The sequence below is a fragment of the Schistocerca gregaria genome, chromosome 2 (assembly GCF_023897955.1).
Source record: "Schistocerca gregaria isolate iqSchGreg1 chromosome 2, iqSchGreg1.2, whole genome shotgun sequence".
In the NCBI taxonomy this organism is placed as follows: Eukaryota; Metazoa; Arthropoda; class Insecta; order Orthoptera; family Acrididae; genus Schistocerca; species Schistocerca gregaria.
Window position 1 is genome coordinate 805430083 of NC_064921.1, and position 20571 is coordinate 805450653.

The window sequence follows — 20571 nt, forward strand, 5'->3', positions numbered from 1 at the left end:
ATGATCAGTTACTGTACTGAAGCTTTTAAACACATCAGTTAGTAAGCTGCCATGCTCTTTTGTGACACAGATTTCATGCTGAGCTTTCATATCTCACTTACTTGGCCGAGTCCAATCCTGGAGTTGTTTGTTATAGGTTCAGTACCAAGGTAGAAAGTTTTCAGCTCTCTGCTGATTTGGCGTGATCGTGGAGTATTCCGTTCGTACATGAAAGATATGGGAAAAACTCTCTCATAATTTTCACTCATATCTTCTGCCCAGGAAGTGTTGCGAAGAATTTCTGAAATACAGAACCAAAATATGCTCAACAAATGTCACATTGATCTGCATATATATACAAATTCAGTATGTTCTTCTTATTTTTATTATTGAACACAGCAAGCTGTCCAAAATTTGTGTTTCTGCAGATCACTGTGTTTGAACTGACTATACAGCATGAAACTAATGATAATGAGGATGATTCAGTTACTATACATTCTTCATAATCCAACAAATGCTGCAGTTATTCTAATGAATTTCACCAAAACTAATCTACACTCTGGAAATGGAAAAAAGAACACATTGACACTGGTGTGTCAGACCCACCATACTTGCTCCGGACACTGCGAGAGGGCTGTACAAGCAATGATCACACGCACGGCACAGCGGACACACCAGGAACCGCGGTTTTGGCCGTCGAATGGCGCTAGCTGCGCAGCATTTGTGCACCGCTGCCGTCAGTGTCAGCCAGTTTGCCGTGGCATACGGAGCTCCATCGCAGTCTTTAACCCTGGTAGCATGCCGCGACAGCGTGGACGTGAACCGTATGTGCAGTTGACGGACTTTGAGCGAGGGCATATAGTGGGCATGCGGGAGGCTGGGTGGACGTACCGCCGAATTGCTAAACACGAGGGGCGTGAGGTCACCACAGTACATCGATGTTGTCGCCAGTGGTCGGCGGAAGGGGCATGTGCCCGTCGACCTGGGACCGGACCGCAGCGACGCACGGATGCACGCCAAGACCGTAGGATCCTACGCAGTGCCGTAGGGGACCGCACCGCCACTTCCCAGCAAATTAGGGACACTGTTGCTCCTGGGGTATCGGCGAGGACCATTCGCAACCGTCTCCATGAAGCTGGGCTACGGTCCCGCACACCGTTAGGCCATCTTCCGCTCACGCCCCAACATCGTGCAGCCCGCCTCCAGTGGTGTCACGACAGGCGTGAATGGAGGGACGAATGGAGACGTGTCGTCTTCAGCGATGAGAGTCGCTTCTGCCTTGGTGCCAATGATGGTCATAGGCGTGTTTGGCGCCGTGCAGGTGAGCACCACAATCAGGACTGCATACGACCGAGGCACACAGGGCTAACACCCGGCATCATGGTGTGGGGAGCGATCTCCTACACTGGCCGTACACCTCTGGTGATCGTCGAGGGGACACTGAATAGTGCACGGTACATCCAAACCGTCATTGAACCCCTCGTTCTACCATTCCTAGACCGGCAAGGGAACTTGCTGTTCCAACAGGACAATGCACGTCCGCATGTATCCCGTGCCACCCAACGTGCTCTAGAAGGTGTAAGTCAACTACCCTGGCCAGCAAGATCTCCGAATCTGTCCCCCATTCAGCATGTTTGAGACTGGATGAAGCGTCGTCTCACGCAGTCTGCACGTCCAGCACGAACGCTGGTCCAACTGAGGCGCCAGGTGGAAATGGCATGGCAAGCCGTTCCACAGGACTACATCCAGCATCTCTACGATCGTCTCCATGGGAGAATAGCAGCCTGCATTGCTGCGAACTGTGGATATACACTGTACTAGTGCCGACATTGTGCATGCTCTGTTGCCTGTGTCTATGTGCCTGTGGTTCTGTCAGTGTGATCATGTGATGTATCTGACCCCAGGAATGTGTCAATAAAGTTTCCCCTTCCTGGGACAATGAATTCACGGTGTTCTTATTTCAATTTCCAGGAGTGTATATAACACATCAGTATTCCCTGAACAGCTGAGTATCCTGTATTTGTGACAGCCACAACGCAAGTCTCAAAAAAGAGGGTTGAAAGAAAATATGTCGATAAGAAAATTGAGCAGCAAAGGCACAAGACATGCAGAGGATTTATTATGAAGACAGAGAAGAATGGCTGCACAAATATTCAGTCATATATTGAGAAGATTTTGAAATGGGGGAAAAACTGGCAACTTGCTTTTGAATGTTCAGAAATGTAAAATTGTGCCCTTCACAAAATGAATTGTTTTAAACATTCAAAAATGTAACATAAATAAATAAATAAAATCAAAAAATGTAGTACCCTTGTAATACAGAGTATCAATGAGTCAGAATTTGGATCAATCAGCACTTACAAATACCTGGGTGTAACTCTTTGTAAGAATAGAAATGGAACACTCATATAGGCTCAGTCTTAGGTAAATCAGACTTTGGTCTATTTGTAGAATAATAGTGAAGTACAATCAGTCTACAAAGCAGACTGTTTACAAATCAAATTTATAGCCCATCCTAGAAAATTGATCTAGTGTGTGGGATATGTACCAAATAGGTATAATAAGGGGTGTTGAATATAAAGATAATTGCAGCACAAATAATTATAGATTTGTTTGACCCATGCGAGTGAGTCTCAGAGACTCTGAAGAAACTGAGCTGGTAGACACCTGAAGATGGATTCAAATTGTCTGATACTATTGTAGAAAATGATATATGGATGAATAAATAACTAAATAAATAAAATTCTACATCTATTTCTCCATACTCTGCAACACACTGAAAAGTGTTTTTCAGAGGTATTCACAGCAATAAACTAAGACATACTTACCCAATGAGGCAAAATTAACACCAAAGAGAAAGAAAGCAACACAAAAGTATGGTACTTTTGTAAGTTATTTGGATCGATGTACCACAACTTCAATTTAAACATGCATCTGATGAATCAAAAACTTTTTTCATTTGAGAACTATTTTAAATTGTTTTCTTGTAGCAGTAATGAAATTATGCCAAAATGTTTTTACTTATTTTGTAAAATAGAAATTCTGGTAGACCTATGTTCTGCTGTCATTGGTCAATGTTAATATTTCTCATTACGTGTAACACACCCATGCCCATACATCTGAGATAAAAATTGCAGCCACATTGTCCAAGCTAAACTGTGATGGAACAGCACAAAGACACAATATAGATTGCAAAATCATATTTGAATTTCCTATCAGCTCCATTATCTGCTTCATTAACATTATTAATGGCACACAAGTGCACAAACACTGGATGTATGTTAATGGAATAGTCACTGTAGCCAGTAGTCTTGTTTAGTTATTCTGCTTCTCACTGTATGTTTTGAGTGTTTTGGTACAGAGTATTTGAGACATACAGAAGCCAGATAGCACAGGTACGCCCTGTATCTATGTTAGGTGTCACAATGATGTGAGGACATCTTTTAATACATGCCCATGTTGTTTCACAGATCTAAAAAATCCCTTAACCTACAAATGTGCATTAAACACAGATTATAAAATGATGAACTGTATGTATTTCATGGAGAGGAGGTAAACATATGCAAAGCTTTCCAACTGAATTCGTCTTTAGTGGTTCCTGTAATTAGTGGAATATGTGTAAAATTCCCTGAAAGGAACTGCTCTGTTGGATCAGCAGTAAGAAACCTCTCTGCTTCATTTTGATAATCATCTTCAACAACTGCTCCAAACACCCGTATTGGATCCCAACCCCATTCCTAAACAGAAAAAAATAAAGTAAATAGCGACATTTATACCGAGGAAAAATCACTGCTGAATTAAAATAAAAAAGTTAAGAAACACAATTATTACATGTTGATAGAAATAAATGTTTCTCAATATAATAATAACTAATTATGAGACTAATTTAATGTGAAAGGACATAAAAGCTGCAACTATTTCCCTATTATTGATGCAGAAATAACATAAGAAGGCTGGCAGACACATGACCAGAAAAGATATGGAAGAAAACTTATACTTTTAGATATTCAAAACATTTCTGTTAATAGCTGCAAGAAGAAATGGGAATGATTATGAAAAATGCATAGATATTGTCACTTTAATAGCATGTCAATACAGACAAGAGAAAATGACTTTAACAATAGTTCACATTCCAAATATTAATAACAGACCATACACAAGTGTTGCAGCAAAGATAAAAACTAGAAGGAAGAAACAGATCAGTAGGCTGGCTGGTACAAAATGTAAAGGAAATAAATATTTGGAATCAATCAATTTGAATATGAACAGCTAATGTGTAATCTCCAAAACTCTTTTGGTTAGTGTTGGGCTCATGGTCTCACAAAGATTGGTCACTAGTGCCTATGAATGACTAAATAAAAAGACACAGCTAGTAAATAAATTATAAAAATGTAAGTAAAACAGAATGCTAATATATTTATAAACTAATCAGAGGTACAGTGATAGCAATTGAAATGGGTCCCTTCTACAATTACATATTTATGGAAAGCCTATATATAACTCTCTAAGAGTTTCAATACTTTCACCCTTGTTTCCAGTACTATATTTACTATTTGGACTCATGATATGCCTCATAGTGTTATGGCAATACTCAACACCTTTTCTGTCAGAATACTCCTGAGATATCACCATCATTATCTTTATTTTCATGAAAAATAATCATTTTTTTGAGAATATAAGTCTTTGCATAGATAAAAGTTCTACTCACCAAGTAGTGGCAGGAGAACATATATGAAAAAATATTACGATTTGCAAGTTTTCAGAGCCCATGGCTCCTTCTGGCAGAAGGGTTGAAGTGGAAGGAAGAGGGGTGAAGTAAAAGAACTTGTGATGTTCAGGCAAATGGGTAGAGTTTTGAAAAGTCACCCAGAACCCTCGGTCAGGAGAGGCTTAACAGATGGGATGAGGACTTTCTCTGGAGATGACAACTGTCTAAACCCCCTTCCCCTACATGTTTCCCTTTGTATTGAAATTTGCATGTAAGAGAACGTACTTTGTGTAATACTACAACAATGGTCAATCAATAAGAAAATACATTAGCATTTGTCTGGATGATTACTGATAATTTTGGAAATCTATGAAATCAATTCATGATATTTTATTTTTTGATCTCTTGACTAAATTAGAAAATATGCTACACTTACTGCTAATCCTCTTAGAGTTTCAGCAATTTCTTGAGCATCTTTTCCTCTCAAGCAGTCAACAATTTCCTCTGAAGTCCCATCAGGGCAATTTAATAGTCTTGCTTGCCTTTTTGCTTGTTGTAATGGATCCTTAACTACTACATTCTGAACAGCACCACTCATTGCAATTGCTTTATGGAACAAACCTGGAATTAATAAAATTGTCTGTATGATTTATATCATACACAACACTAATAATCATGGTAAAAAGAACAGAACATATTATTATTTAGGTGTAAAGGAGATCCCTCATCAAATAGCAAAAATGTTGAGTTATTAAGAGGCACACACAAACTCATTAGCTCTTGGAATAATCCTCTGTCAAGCTTCAGTACAGACACACACACATGTTTGCTGACTATGAATGAGGACAGGAATGCAACAGCTACACATGCTAGACATGTGCTGCATGGGTACCAGAGCCTGTGGAATATGGTGTCCAATGACAGTGACATGGATTGGGAGGGGGTGACTGGACAGAGGAAGGGGAAACTGTTAAACCACTTCATAAAAAAATGACAAGACAGACTTAAGTGATTATCATCCAGTTTCCTTACTGACATCTTTTTCCAAAATATTCGAAAAAGTAATGTACTCGAGAGTAATCACACATTTAAGTGGCAACAATTTATTTAGCATATCACAGTCCGATTCTAGAAGGGTTGTTTGACTGAGACTTCATTTTATACATTCACTCATCAAGTAGTACAAGACTTAAATAATAATATATGGTCAGTTGGTATTTTTTGTGACCTTTGCAAGATATTTGATTGTGTAGGTCATGTTACTCTCTTAGAAAAACTCATGTTTCATGGAACAGATGACTTCATGCACAGCTGGTTTGAATCATACTTAACAAACAGAGTGCAAAAGGCTGAGCTTTGGGGGGGGGGGGGGGGGGGGGGGGGCAAAGGAAGTCCCACAGGGTTCAATTTTGATCCACTCCTGTTCCTCACATATCTGAATGACCTTCCAAAGAATTATTAAGTGGTTCTCTGAAAATGGACTCTCCCTAAATGCTGTGAAAACACACAATATTCAGTTCTGTGCAACAAATAGAGAAATATCAACAATTGATGTAGCATGTGAACAGCAGTCAGCAAATAGGATACATGCTCAAAATTTTTGCATGTACATGTTGATGAAAACTTAAACTGGAAGAAGCACATTATTGAGCTTCTAAAACAATTCAGTTCAGCTACTTTTGCTCTTCATATCATTACCAATCGTGGAAACAAACATATTAGGCTGCTGATATATTTTACATATTTCCATTCAATAATGTCTCGCAGAATAATTTTCTTGAATAATTCATCACTTACAAAGAAAGTACTGATTGCACAAAAGTGAGCTGTAAGAATAATATGTGGTAGTTACCCATGGACATAATGTATGTACCACTTCAAGGCACTACGCATTTTAACTGTGCCTTCGAAGCTAATGAAATTCATCATAAATAATCCATTACAATTTGTGAAGAACAGTGATGTACATACCTACAACATTAAGGGAAAAATGACCTTTATTAACCATTGTTAAAGCTGTCAGTTACTAAGAAAGGAGTGCAATATGCAGCAACAAAATTTTTTGATCATTTGCCCAATAACATAAAATGTTTGACAGGCACTGAAGCAAGTTTTAAATCTAATTTAAAACCATGTCTGCCAGACAACACCTCCTATTCTATTGATGAATTACTACTTCATAACTGGTAGCCATTATAAATAAAAATTAAAAAACTAAAAGAGTGTATTATTACTAATCACCAGATATCAATATTATTGATCTTTTGTGGTCTACTGTGGAGGCAAAGGCACAAACCTGGCATCCACTTCCATTATCATTACCTGAACTAGCACTATTCTGCAGGAAAATAGATGTAGTACTCCCTTGTAAACTATACAGAAGCTGTATTTATTAAATCAATTGGAAGACGTTTTGAGTGCCAGTGGGTTTTCTGCACTGTATAGGTATAGTAATGTGTTATGGTTTTAGTGTTTCTGTATAAACTCCTGTGTATTAACAAATCCACATTACAGCCCTGGATACCTGCATGGTGCCCTCTTAGGCCAACCTTTTTATGGGTTGTTTAGTGCAAATCTTCCTAGCCTCTCAAAACCCCAAACTCATTGTCTGGCTCATTGATGATATCTTCATGATCTGGACTGAAGGACAGTCACACTATCCTCATTCCTCCACAACATCAACACATTCTCTTCCACCCACTTCACCTGGTCCTCCTCTGTCCAATATACCACCTTCCTCAACATTGACCTCCTCGTCTCCGATGGGTTATTCACATCCCTGCCCATATTAAACCCACTAACCACCAACAGTACCTGCATTTTGAGTGCTGTCATCCTTTCCTCACCAAATAACCACTCTCATACAGTGTGGTCATATGTGGCCTGCATATCTGCAGTGGCGAGAACCTCTTTGTCCAGTACGCTGGAGGTCTCATTTTGGCCTACACAGACAGGTACTACTCCCCAAACCTAGACCACAAACAGATGCCTTGTGCCATATCCTTATACACCCCTAATCCTCCCACCATCCCCAAGAATAACCCCCCCCCCCCCTTCTCTACCCTTGTCACCCAGTATTACCCTGGACTGCAACAACTGAGCTGTATCTTTCGTTAAAGCTTTGATTATCCATCTTCATGCCCGGAAATGAGAGACAACCTATCCAAGATCACTCCCACCCCTCCTAATGTGATATTTCATCACCCACCCAACCTACACACATCCTGATATATCCCAATGCCACTCCCAGTCCCAACACCTTCCCACAGGAACCATGTCATATACAATCTCTGCTGCAATCACTGCACAGTTTTTTATGTCAATATGGCAACCAATCAGCTGTCCTCTTGAGTGAATGGCCGCCACCAAATTGTGGCCAAGAACAAAGTGGCACAATATGCAGTTAAGCACAACTTGGTCAATTTCAATGGATGCTTCACAACACAAGCCATCAGGATTGTTTCCCTCCACCACCAACTTTTCTGATCTATGCAGATGTGGGTTACCCTTGAAACATGTCCTTTGCTCCCTTAACCTTTATGACCTCAATGCCCATTAACCTACCACCCCTCACACCCTCCATCCCATTCCTCTGTCCTGTGACCCCTCCAAATCCATGTCACCTTCATCATGCATCATATCTCACTGTCTCTGGTACCCATGCATCACACGTCAAGCCCATATACCTGCCACTGCTCCCTCCCACATTCCAAGCCAGTAAATCTGCTGCCTCCCTCCAAGCCACTACCTATCCACCCACATCTCTTCTTTCTGCCTCTCACCTCTCTTCACCTGTACCCACTCCACCCAACACAACCTAATACAACACTGACCTCGTCCTAGCAACCTGCTGAAACGAAGTGCCCTCATTGTGTGCTAGCACGATGTAGGGGCACAGGTGCATTCGTGTGTTTTGTGTGCGTATTTGTACTCTTGTTTAACAAAGGATTTCTTCTGAAAGATACTAAGTTTACTCTCACTTTTATGTGTGCTTGACAACAACTCAATGCTGCTGCTATTCAGTGAGTGGTCTCTGTTAGTCCTAAATTAATTACATTCTGTGAAAACATTTCCTACATATTTATAAAGTATGATTAGCATCCTTACAGCCTAAAATAAAAGATGTGTGTGGTTATCTCCTACTAAGTTACCATTTCTCCCAAATGTGAAATGCAGAAGTATCTATAACTTTGTTCCCGCTACAAGTTTTAGAAGAACAGTAGAGCAAAAGTGAATGTTACCTTGCAGTGAATGCATTCAATTCTAAACTGTGTTCAAAGAACTGCCATTATTTCCAGGCAACAAAAATATCCATTTTCACTGGTTTACTTCCATTTTATGAATCAGTAGTTTGAAATCAAATCAAAGCCTTCAAGCACATCACCCACCTATTATGTTTGAAATAACTAGGAACTGCCTTAGCTTTTACTGACTTTCATCTACTACCTTGTCCGCCCCTCGTACCTGAGTGGTCAGTGCCACAGAATGTCAATCCTAAGGGCCTGGGTTCGATTCCTGGCTGGTCGGAGATTTTCTCTGCTCGGGGACTGGGTGTTGTGTTGTCCTAATCATCGTCATTTCATCCCCATTGACGTGCAAGTTGCCGAAGTGGTGTAAAATCGAAAGACTTGCACCCAGTGGACGGTCTACCCAACGGGAGGCCCTAGTCCACGACATTTATATTTACATCTACTACCTCACTATACAGCATAACTCTTTCCACGAATCTAAAGGCTCTCTTTCATGATATAATTTACAGATCATGATGTACAACTTAATGAATGAATGATTTAAGTTTCTAAAAATTATTTAGGCAGAGCTATACAAAGTCTCTGTGCTACACTTAACAACTTAGAAATATAATTATCTGCATGAGATGGTGGATTATGCAAACATACTCATATTCTAATCACTATAGGCTAAAAGACAATATTGCTAATAACATTATACTTCAAACATTATTATCAGTAAAATCCTATTTAAAGCTAGTAAGATACCTTTAGACATTGGAGAAACCATATGCAGGTAGACACTAGCTGATCCAGCACTGTACCCTGAAATTGTGACACTGTTCGGATCTCCACCAAAGAAGGCAATATTTTGCTGCACCCATCGAAGAGCCTGTACCTGATCTTTGAATCCATTGTTGCCAGGAAGAACAGAGTCTCCAGTACTTAAGAAGCCTGAAAATCCACAATTATTTTATTGCTGTTGTGGTAAATAGGCTATGAAGACAATAATTTAAGCACTGTAAAATGTTGAATTAATTATTTCAAAATAGTAAAAGTTAACTGGAAGCAATAATGAAATTGTTAAAGCTAGTGACTGAATTGTGGTGTGATAATATAGTTGCTGTTGCAAAAATGAACCCTTGTAGATTCACCTTCAGGTGACATTATACCATTAATCAGCATTTCTTTGTGACCAGGCACATATGGCTCAAAAAAGTTGTCTCTGTAGAGGAAAGCAGGTCATACATCATAAATTCAATTCAATTCTTTATGAACCATTGACCATTTACAATGGAACAGGGTTATACATTAAACATACAATTAATATCACTTTTTACAAATAAGTTCTTTCAATTAATTTCCACATTTTGAGAAATATTCTTAGAAACTAATGTTCATAATGTTTATTGAAAAATAATTATATTATCTTGTAAAATGGGTGTTTCAGCAGTCAATCATAAATCTTGACGTTGAAAATGTTATAGGGAAAGGACTAAGCAGAGTTTAGAGGTTTATAAAGAAATTTTAAGCATGTTATTTTATTTGAGTCTGTCGTCTTTATCATTCTGTGTCCCAGTTTACTGGACTGCAGTTTGCCTCTAGTGTTGTGGAGATGGATATTCTCCTTTGTGTCAAACTCACTTAACTTGCTTTCAACATAAAACAATGCTGCGTAGATGTATAGGTTTACAACAGTCAATATCTTGAGCTTGATAAAGAGATGTTGGGAGTGTTCTTTAGCATTCAGTTTGCTCGTTATTCTGATTACTAAAACAGTACATAACTTTTTACCAAATATTCTGATTCCTTTGTCAGAATTTCATTGACATAACAGGAATGTCTCCACATCAGTATGCCATTGGTTATGTGTTACTGAAAAATCCCCAATATTCCACCTTCAAGTACTCATTTGTGACTATATCTGTCAGTTTATACATAAGATAGTACACATGAGCTCATACATTCCTTGTAATTTAATGCTGAATCAATTTTAAAGCTTAACAGTTCTACAGGTATACTTTCTACAGCTTAAGTTAACCCCAGAGCTAGTTCCTGTGTTTTATATGGGCTACAAAAGAGTTCACTAGAAAAAACCAATTCATTACCATTTCTAATTTTTCCTTAGTTGCCTGTTGTGCTCATATTGTATGGTGTCATGGTATGTACCTAGCAGTGTCATGTCATCTGCATAACACATTACTGAATTAACTCCTACATGGTAAGGCAAATCATGAATTGCAATGATGGATGGAAGTGCACCAATTATCAGGTCGTGTGGTACTCCTGTCCATATTTGCTTCAACGAAGAGCATCTATTTTTATCTGAAAAGCTGCTGTCTCCTGTTGCTTAAATAGGAATTTAGTTAAAGATGGATCGTGTATGCCATCAAATTGTAGTTTGGCTCACAAAATATTTACATAAACTTCACATTTTCAAAGAAGGACCTAAATACTGTGGTATAAATTTAATACAAGCATTGCCAAAAAACTTGTAAAACTTCAAAACTGAGATGATGTTTCCTGAAACCTTAAAAAAGTTTCCACTTGAAGAAGAAGTCCATAGTGTGGCTGAGTGCATGACCAGACAGTGAGGAAAAGTTCATCTTGTGAGCGATAAATTTTATGCTTCACATTAAGAAATTAGTGTCAGAAAGTAAACTTGAGTTAAAGTCACTCATGTACAACAGATGATAATCTCATATCACGGAATTGTATTGCATTGTAAGCATAAGAATGTGTCCCATGTTACAAATACAGACTGTAGAAAAGGTAATTTATGGGACCAATAAAAATCACAATCACATCACCTTTTGGCTATCAAAATCAGTCTTAAAAATATGCAGTATTTCTCAGACTGTCATACTTGCATACTGCACCTGTTAACTTTTTCAGATTAATGAAATATTACTTCATTACTGGTAATGATTATTTCAGACAAACATCCAACATTACTGGTAATTCACTTTTATGGTTCACTTACCTTCTTATTAGGCTGTAGTTTGTGTGCTAATTGATGTCTGTGAAGAATTTACTGCTATTGTTTCTATAGATGTCTCCTTGTCTGTGAGCTCTATGGAAACTTTCATAATTCTATGTTGCCTGTAGCTTGACCTACACTTAGCCTCCAAACACATCAGTTTACTTGATGACAAAAACATCCTCTCTCATGAAATGGGTGTTACCACCTTTAGACTGATATTGCAGGAGTGGCATCTAAATACCTATCGTACAGTAACTTCTCATATATTCATATAAACATTACTTCTCATTGTTCTTCAGTGCTACCATGTTCTCCAGCAACAATAACATTCAATGATGAATTTTTCTTAGGTTGTCAGCCATGTAACAGTGTCACTCTGAAATAGTGTTGGCTGAAAATGATTAGTAGGAAAGCTGCTGAATCATTAAACTGAGATGGCACTGTTAGCTTGTAACTCAGAAAGATTTCATCCCTGAAGTTCATCAAGAAAGTCAGCAATTCTCATAAAGCAAAGTAAATGTTTTCCATTTCAAACTTCAAATCAGATCAAATGGATACTCATTGTTGGCGAAAATATAGCCAAATGAAATTGAGTGATAATTTGTGATCATCTAAAACACACAAGCAGAAGGTGACACTACCACTCACATTTATGATCACAGCTTCCTTCATATCAGTATAGGAAAGGGCTACTGGCAATCTGGTTATGACAATGAAATGAACACTCTTAGCTGCTTACAGGCATTGACATATGTCAACGGGGACAGATGAAAATGTGTGCCCCGACCGGGACTCGAACCCGGGACCTCCAGCTTACATGGCAGATGCTCTATCCATCTGAGCCACCGAGGACACAGAGGATAGCATGACTGCAAGGATTTATCTCTGGCACGCCTCCTGAGAAACCCACATTCTCAACAAATTGTCCCACACTACATTCGTAGTGCCCCCGCCCATTATACTCATTACTCACAGCGCTTTGCCAATTCCCGTAAGAGTTTGGGTATTGTTTGTGCATTCGCAAGGAAGAAGATGGTCAAGTGGCCGGTGAGCCTTAACTATGTCCAAAAGAACAGATACCATCTTACTAACTATATAGTTAAGGCTCACCTGCCACTTGACCATCTTCTTCTTCCGTGCAAATGCACAAACAATGCCCGCACACCTACTGGAATCGGCAATGCGCCACGAGTAATGAGTATAATGGGCGAGGGCACTATGAAAGTAGTGCTGGACAATACGTTGAGAATGTGAGTTTTGCGGGAGGTATGCCAGAGATAAATCCCTGCAGTCGCGCTATCCTCTGGTCCTCGGTGACTCAGATGGATATAGCATCTGCCATGTAAGCAGGAGATCCCAGGTTCGAGTTCCGGTCGGGGCACACAGTTTCATCTGTCTCCGTTGACATCTGTCAATGCCTGTAAGCAGCTAAGGGTGTTCATTTCATTGTCATTTCATTCTAATGAGCTGCTTGGTTACTGATGGTATCTGTTCTTTCGGACATGTCCGAAGGTATCACAGGTTTTTAATTTATTCCAAATTATTTTTGTCATTTTATTTACTCAATATCTTATCGCCATCTTTCAGACTATGGTGGTTGATGGAAAAGCCATCTGTTCTCTGAGTAATGTCATATGGAATAAATTCCCAGTGCAATTCCAGTTCCACAAAATATTCACTGGAAAGAAACACACTGTAAGGAAATGTCTGGTGTCCATCCTCAAATTTCATGTAGGCAGGTGTTAAAAAAAATTAAGTGTACTAACAGCATCCTCACAATAGATTTACTCTCTATTACAAAGTTTGTTATGAAGAATTTGGCACTGTTTGAAAATAACAGTAGAGTTCATGAATATAATATTAGGAACAAAAATAGCCTCCATTGTCCCCAACTTTAAGTTACTCTTGCATATAAAAGACCAAAATATGTAATCATAAAAACATATTTTCACCTCTCCTGTGAATTAAAGGTGGTGGCAAATAGTTAAAGTAATAAAAACAAATTAAAATCAGTTGTTCTTTCGTGTTCCAACTTCATAGATCAACTTTTGAGTAGATAGTATATATGTAGTTGGATTACATTTATCAAATTTTGTTGTAAATTAAAATTAAAACCAAAAAGTACTGTTATGTAAATAGTCATCATGTATCCACATACATTATTTGCGGGTAAAATATATCTTAGCCAACTTACTGGTATGTCCAGCACCATGGCAAGTTGTCACAAATATGTAAATAAACTAAACTGTCATCAAGTAGATAAAGTTCAAGCCTTTTGATGTAATTAGGGTCAATGAAAATCAATTCTTCACTCCATCAGATCTACAGTTTTCATTCTCACAGTACTGACAGTGTACAGAGTCACTGGCATGTCTTATTACTGTTATTAGTCGGTTGTATTGCATTTTACTGCATTTTTATTGTTCCTGTAGTCTACAACACCAGCTTATGTGTAAGACATTGAACAAGCCAATTCATATGCATGCAGGTGAAAGTGATTTCTATGCACACATATTTAAAATTACAAATAATACACTTCATACATTTAAATATTTACATAATTCACTTCATATGTTTGACTACTCTTCAGCAGAGTAATGTGCCTTTAAAGATTTCCCAAAGGTGTATGCTTTTATGGTTTTAGCGAGGTTGTTATAAGATGTAACTCCCATGTGGAAAGTACTATTTTGGCACAGGAATGTGTTGACTTGGGTCAGGTGTAAGTATTTCTTTTGTCTGGTAAAGTGATCATGATTATCACAGTTTTTTGTCATCTGCTCTCCTTACCTGTTACATTTATTTTAAAGAATATTATAAATGTTTCCATAATGTAGTATATGGTGAAAGAAGAATACTAGAGATCGTAAACAGAGCTACACAGCTGCTTTAAATTTCCCCCAGATTGTTAACCCATATCTGAAGTGAAAATGAAAGCAGGCATGGTAGGCACTCTTTATTGTTTCCTCACTACAGCAGGTTTATAGTGAGCAAAGAAAGTAACAGTTCTTGTTCAGTTTTGCATTAAGATGTTTTGTATAAATATTCCATTCATGTTGTTTTGCAGCCATAATCCTAAGAATCTGGTTACTATAATGTTAACAGCTGATTCATCATTGATAGGGAGAAATGGGACACAAATATTCTTGTTCAGAGCAATGTTAAATTATAGTGCGGTGCTGCTTTATTATTTATTAAAAGCTGATTATTCTGTGCTAAGTTGTATTTGACAGTGTTAAATGACTGCTGTAATTCTTCCTTAGTTCTCTCTTTAATATAATGATGGTGTCATCATTTTATGAGCATCTACATTTAAGTTTAGATCATTAATATACAGAAGGAATGGAAGATGGAATATATTACACAATTCTCCTTGAATCAGTTTACCCCATAACTCCTTTTAAAAAAATCGTAAAATACCCTTTTACTTTCAGTGCAGTAATGATTATAAAGATTCCGTCTTGGTTGCAAACTGAAACTGGATGTTGACCTAGGTTTCACCGCGGATAACCATGCCTTCTTCAGAACACACTAAAACTACAAACTGCCTAAAGAGGCATGGCCCTGTAGGCAGTTTGTAGTTCCGAAGAAGGCATGGTTATCCACGCTGAAACCTAGGTCAACATCTGGTTTCAATTTGCAGTTGAGGCAGAATCTTTATAATCATTAAATTATTCACTATTGCTGATGCACTGCAATGTTAAACATTCTCTACTGTAGTACTTTTCACCCATAATCACAAATTTGTGCATTCCATCACAGGTCAAAATGCTACTTCTCTTCTCATTGCTATTGAACTATTCAGAGTCACCATGTATTTTATACAGGCAATGATGGTGGAAATTGTTAATATTTGCAGAAACATAATTTATTACTATTAATGTAAGTTGTGTAATTGTTTATATAATGTTAAATTTAATACAAAATTATGTATCATGATATATTGGAAGAGCATGACTATTTTTCAGTTGAAGGTAGTCTGCAAAACTGCTGACTGCAATTTTGATTATACACTCCTGGAAATTGAAATAAGAACACCGTGAATTCATTGTCCCAGGAAGGGGAAACTTTATTGACACATTCCTGGGGTCAGATACATCACATGATCACACTGACAGAACCACAGGCACATAGACACAGGCAACAGAGCATGCACAATGTCGGCACTAGTACAGTGTATATCCACCTTTCGCAGCAATGCAGGCTGCTATTCTCCCATGGAGACGATCGTAGAGATGCTGGATGTAGTCCTGTGGAACGGCTTGCCATGCCATTTCCACCTGGCGCCTCAGTTGGACCAGCGTTCGTGCTGGACGTGCAGACCGCTTGAGACGACGCTTCATCTAGTCCCAAACATGCTCAATGGGGGACAGATCCGGAGATCCTGCTGGCCAGGGTAATTGACTTACACCTTCTAGAGCACTTTGGGTGGCACGGGATACATGCGGACGTGCATTGTCCTGTTGGAACAGCAAGTTCCCTTGCCGGTCTAGGAATGGTAGAACGATGGGTTCGATGACGGTTTGGATGTACCGTGCAGTATTCAGTGTCCCCTCGACGATCACCAGAGGTGTACGGCCAGTGTAGGAGATCGCTCCCCACACCATGATGCCGGGTGTTGGCCCTGTGTGCCTCGGTCGTATGCAGTCCTGATTGTGGCGCTCACCCGCACGGCGCCAAACACGCATACGACCATCATTGGCACCAAGGCAGAAGCGACTCTCATCGCTGAAGACGACACGTCTCCATTCGTCCCTCCATTCACGCCTGTCGCGACACCACTGGAGGCAGGCTGCACGATGTTGGGGCGTGAGCGGAAGACGGCCTAGCGGTGTGCGGGACCGTAGCCCAACTTCATGGAGACGGTTGCGAATGGTCCTCGCCGATACCCCAGGAGCAACAGTGGCCCTAATTTGCTGGGAAGTGGCGGTGCGATCCCCTACGGCAGTGCGTAGGATCCTACGGTCTTAGCGTGCATCCTTGCGTCGCTGCGGTCCGGTCCCAGATCGACGGGCACGTGCACTTACCGCCGACCACTGGCGACAACATCGATGTACTGTGGAGACCTCACGCCCCACGTGTTGAGCAATTCGGCGGTACGTCCACCCGGCCTCCCGCATGCCCACTATACGCCCTCGCTCAAAGTCCGTCAACTGCACATACGGTTCACGTCCACGCTGTCGCGGCATGCTACCAGTGTTAAAGACTGCGATGGAGCTCCGTATGCCACGGCAAACTGGCTGACACTGACGGCGGCGGTGCACAAATGCTGCGCAGCTAGCGCCATTCGACGGCCAACACCGCGGTTCCTGGTGTGTCCGCTGTGCCGTGCGTGTGATCATTGCTTGTACAGCCCTCTCTCAGTGTCCGGAGCAAGTATGGTAGGTCTGACACACCGGTGTCAATGTGTTCTTTTTTCCATTTCCAGGAGTGTATGATACTTTAGAACCTTAAGTCATCAATTTTTGTAGAGCAGATCCAGTAGGTCCTACATCTTGATGCTTCAATTGAGTATCTATTAAAATATGATGATATTATATCTTTATTAGATATTTTACGCTTAATGTACTGCCTGTTGGGTTTTGGCTAAGGATCTTCACCCAGCACTTGCTTAATAATTTTTCTGATGTTTCATCAATGTGAGTGGCTGGCATTGTCACAGGTTCACCCTCCATCACTAGTATGGCACCAACAATGGAAGGTGAACCTCTGATAATGCCAGCCATTCATGCTGGTGAAACATCAGAAAAATGGTTAAACAAATATTTGACAAAGATCCAAAGACAAAAATCAACAGGCAATACATCAACAAGAGGCCTCACCAACACTGTGTATTACACTTTATCAGATGCATTAATATGTTTGGAAAAAAGTAGAGCAAGAAAGCTAAGTGTATAATTTGAAAATAGTTATTCTTGTTTTGATGGGTCTGAAAATAAAAATATTTAGCTATACTTGCAGTTCATGTCATAAAAGTATTGTTACAAGAATGCTGATCAATCAGGCTTGCTGTGCCTGGAGTGAAATATGGTAAAAAAATGAACAGAAATCAAACGTGACAACATGTTAAATGTACATACCTAGAGCACCAAGCCTGTAGTTAACAGTGACTAGAACAATATCTTCATCCATGAGGTACTGAGGGCCAAACAGGTCACTGCTACCCCTCATGCTGTAGAAGCCTCCAGGGTGGAAGAACACCAGCACAGGCCTCCCAGTATTTTGTCTGCCTTCTGGCAGCTGAAATGGATTTAAAAAGAATTTGTTAGTGGTGCTTCTCACTTCCTGGTAGAGTGTGCACCGAATGTTTTGGGAACCATAAATCCTATCATGAGGGAGACTCTCCAGGGATGGAGAATGAGTCAAGACTGAACTGTATGTTTGTGGCAAATTAAAACTCATATCTCACTGGGAATCGGGAATCAAATTCATACACTCACAGCTATTAAGTTGCTCATACATGTCTCAAAAGCCTTTTATGTTCTTATCTTTCAACAGACCCAGTGGGTCATACACACCTGAGTCAAAACATTGTTATTACAAGTTTAATAGTTTGCTGATCCACCTGTGGTCCACAGCAACTCCACATCGCATCAGTTTGACACATGCTTGGTAAGTTTCTGGAGATATGTGGCACCAGATGTCTACATACAGTTCATGCAGTAGCCATAATTTACTGGCCAGTGGTTTGTGGGTGTGGAGTTGGTGTCTGATACCATCCCAGATGTGTTCCACAGGGTCCAGATCATGTAAATTTCATGGCTAAGATATCGACATGAGTACACTATCGTGGTCCTTAAACTCCTGTAGTTTGATTTTTGCCTTATGATAGGGACAGTTATCCTGCTAGTAAATGCTACTGTCAGTAGGGAAGGGATGCAGGTGGTCCAAAATAATGTTCAAGTAGTCCATGGTTGTCTTCATACTTTTAGTTACTAGCACAGGTTCCATGGAAGCCCAGATGAATGTTCCCTATAGCATAATACATCAGCTAATGGTCTGCACCCATCGTATGCTGCGTTTTTGGAGCAGTTGTTCACCTGGATGATGGTATATCCAGACATGATCATTGAGCTCATGTAACAAGAATCTTAATTCATCTGACCAGGTGGCACATTTCCATTGGTCCAGAGTCCAATATTGATGATCCCATTTGAATCATAATTATGATATTATTGGACCAATGTGAGAATACCAGTGGTTGTCTGTCATAGAAAACCATGTTCAAGAATGTGCACTGAACACTGTGTTCCAAAACACTGTTAGTATATCATCCACATATCACTGCCCTTCCTGCTTTACAGTGTAGGCAAGCCTCCAAACTCCACATTATGTGATGAGGTGGGGTTGTCCAGCATCCTTTTTGCTCACTCGTGATTTCACAACACACAACCGACTTCTATAGATGCTCATGACACTAGCACATGAACAGCCAATTATCATTTCTGTTCACAAGTGCAGGATCACATCAATCTGTGCTGTAGAAAAACGTAGGTTGGTACTTACCGAAAAGAAGAGTTGTTAAGTTGCAGACAGGCACAACTAAAAGAATGACCAGAGCTGCCAGAGTTGGCCACCATATGTGTATGAGGTGCGCTTGCTTGTGTGTATGAATGGTGTGTATCTCTGCTTCTCTTTTGCTGATGAAGGCTGTGGCCAAAAGCTTTGTTTAAGTGGCTTTTAATTGTGCTTGCCTGTAACTTAACGTGTTTTCTTTGGGGTAAGTAACAATCTATTTTTTCCTACATTGTTGAAATTCCTATGTGGAGTTTCCTTCATGAACGGTGATTAGGTCAGCGAATTTTCTCATTTGTGGTCTGTACCATCTCTAGAATAGTTTCCTATTAATCTCTGTTCCTCTTAACTACTTCCCCTACTGGGTCATATGCCTGCAACATCTCCAAGAAAATTAATCTAGTGAAGGCATTGACCATAGTGTCATATGCACCCTGGGGTGCATGGTGTAATTTGGGTTGCCTATCTCACACGAAATATTTTCCAGGCCAGTTTAATTTTAACCACCCTCATATCTTCTGCTGTGTAATAAAGTACGTATATGTAGATTTTTCTGACACATATGGCATGAGGCTTACTATTCTACACTGGTGTCCAACACTTAAGATGAAAGTAACTTTTGCAAGATGTGTCGCTGCCAAGTATCATAGCATAATGAAACTTGGACCATAGATAGAAAGAACTGCTATGCTATAGTATAGAAGGTAACTGAAAGAAATTCACAATGAGAGAGTAGAAATGACACTTTTATTCAAATTGAATAATTACACCTAAGTCACTGTGGTTTATGATGGCCCCCTTGAGGTTGTATGATTTCTGATGGCTCCCTGGAGAAGGTAAATGGTGAGACATGGTTGTCAATAGGGTGTGTGGATCACCACAGATTGTGATGCATGTTCTACAATGTGCTCCCATGCTGGTCACAAGGTTCGTAAGGAATTCTTGTGGTGGGGCAATGGTTGACGACTACTATGTCATCATTGACTGATATGGACATATTGCAATACATCTCCCCAATGAATCCCAACTGTGCTCAGTGTGACAACTGTGCTCAGTGTGATTGAAGACAGGGAATGGCTAGGCCAGTCCATTCGCCAAATATCCTACCCTCTGGCTCCTACCTTTGTAACCGCCCCCGGTGTAAAACCTGTCCTATGCAC

General features: G+C 39.9%; 1 protein-coding gene and 1 non-coding gene across 2 annotated transcripts in view; both read right to left on the reverse strand.

The window, feature by feature from the left end:
• The window catches only part of LOC126335083 (juvenile hormone esterase-like), a 77398-nt gene that overhangs the window by 21228 nt on the left and 35599 nt on the right, over nt 1-20571 (reverse strand). The window contains exons 3-7 of the mRNA XM_049997978.1: nt 17977-18136; nt 9685-9870; nt 5124-5308; nt 3541-3716; nt 102-279 (exon numbers count right to left, since the gene is read on the reverse strand). Coding sequence (XP_049853935.1) covers nt 102-279; nt 3541-3716; nt 5124-5308; nt 9685-9870; nt 17977-18136 — 885 coding nt within the window. The remainder of the gene's footprint in view (nt 1-101; nt 280-3540; nt 3717-5123; nt 5309-9684; nt 9871-17976; nt 18137-20571) is intronic.
• Nucleotides 12678-12751, reverse strand: Trnat-ugu (transfer RNA threonine (anticodon UGU)). Its single transcript has one exon. It is a non-coding gene; the product is annotated as a tRNA-Thr (tRNA).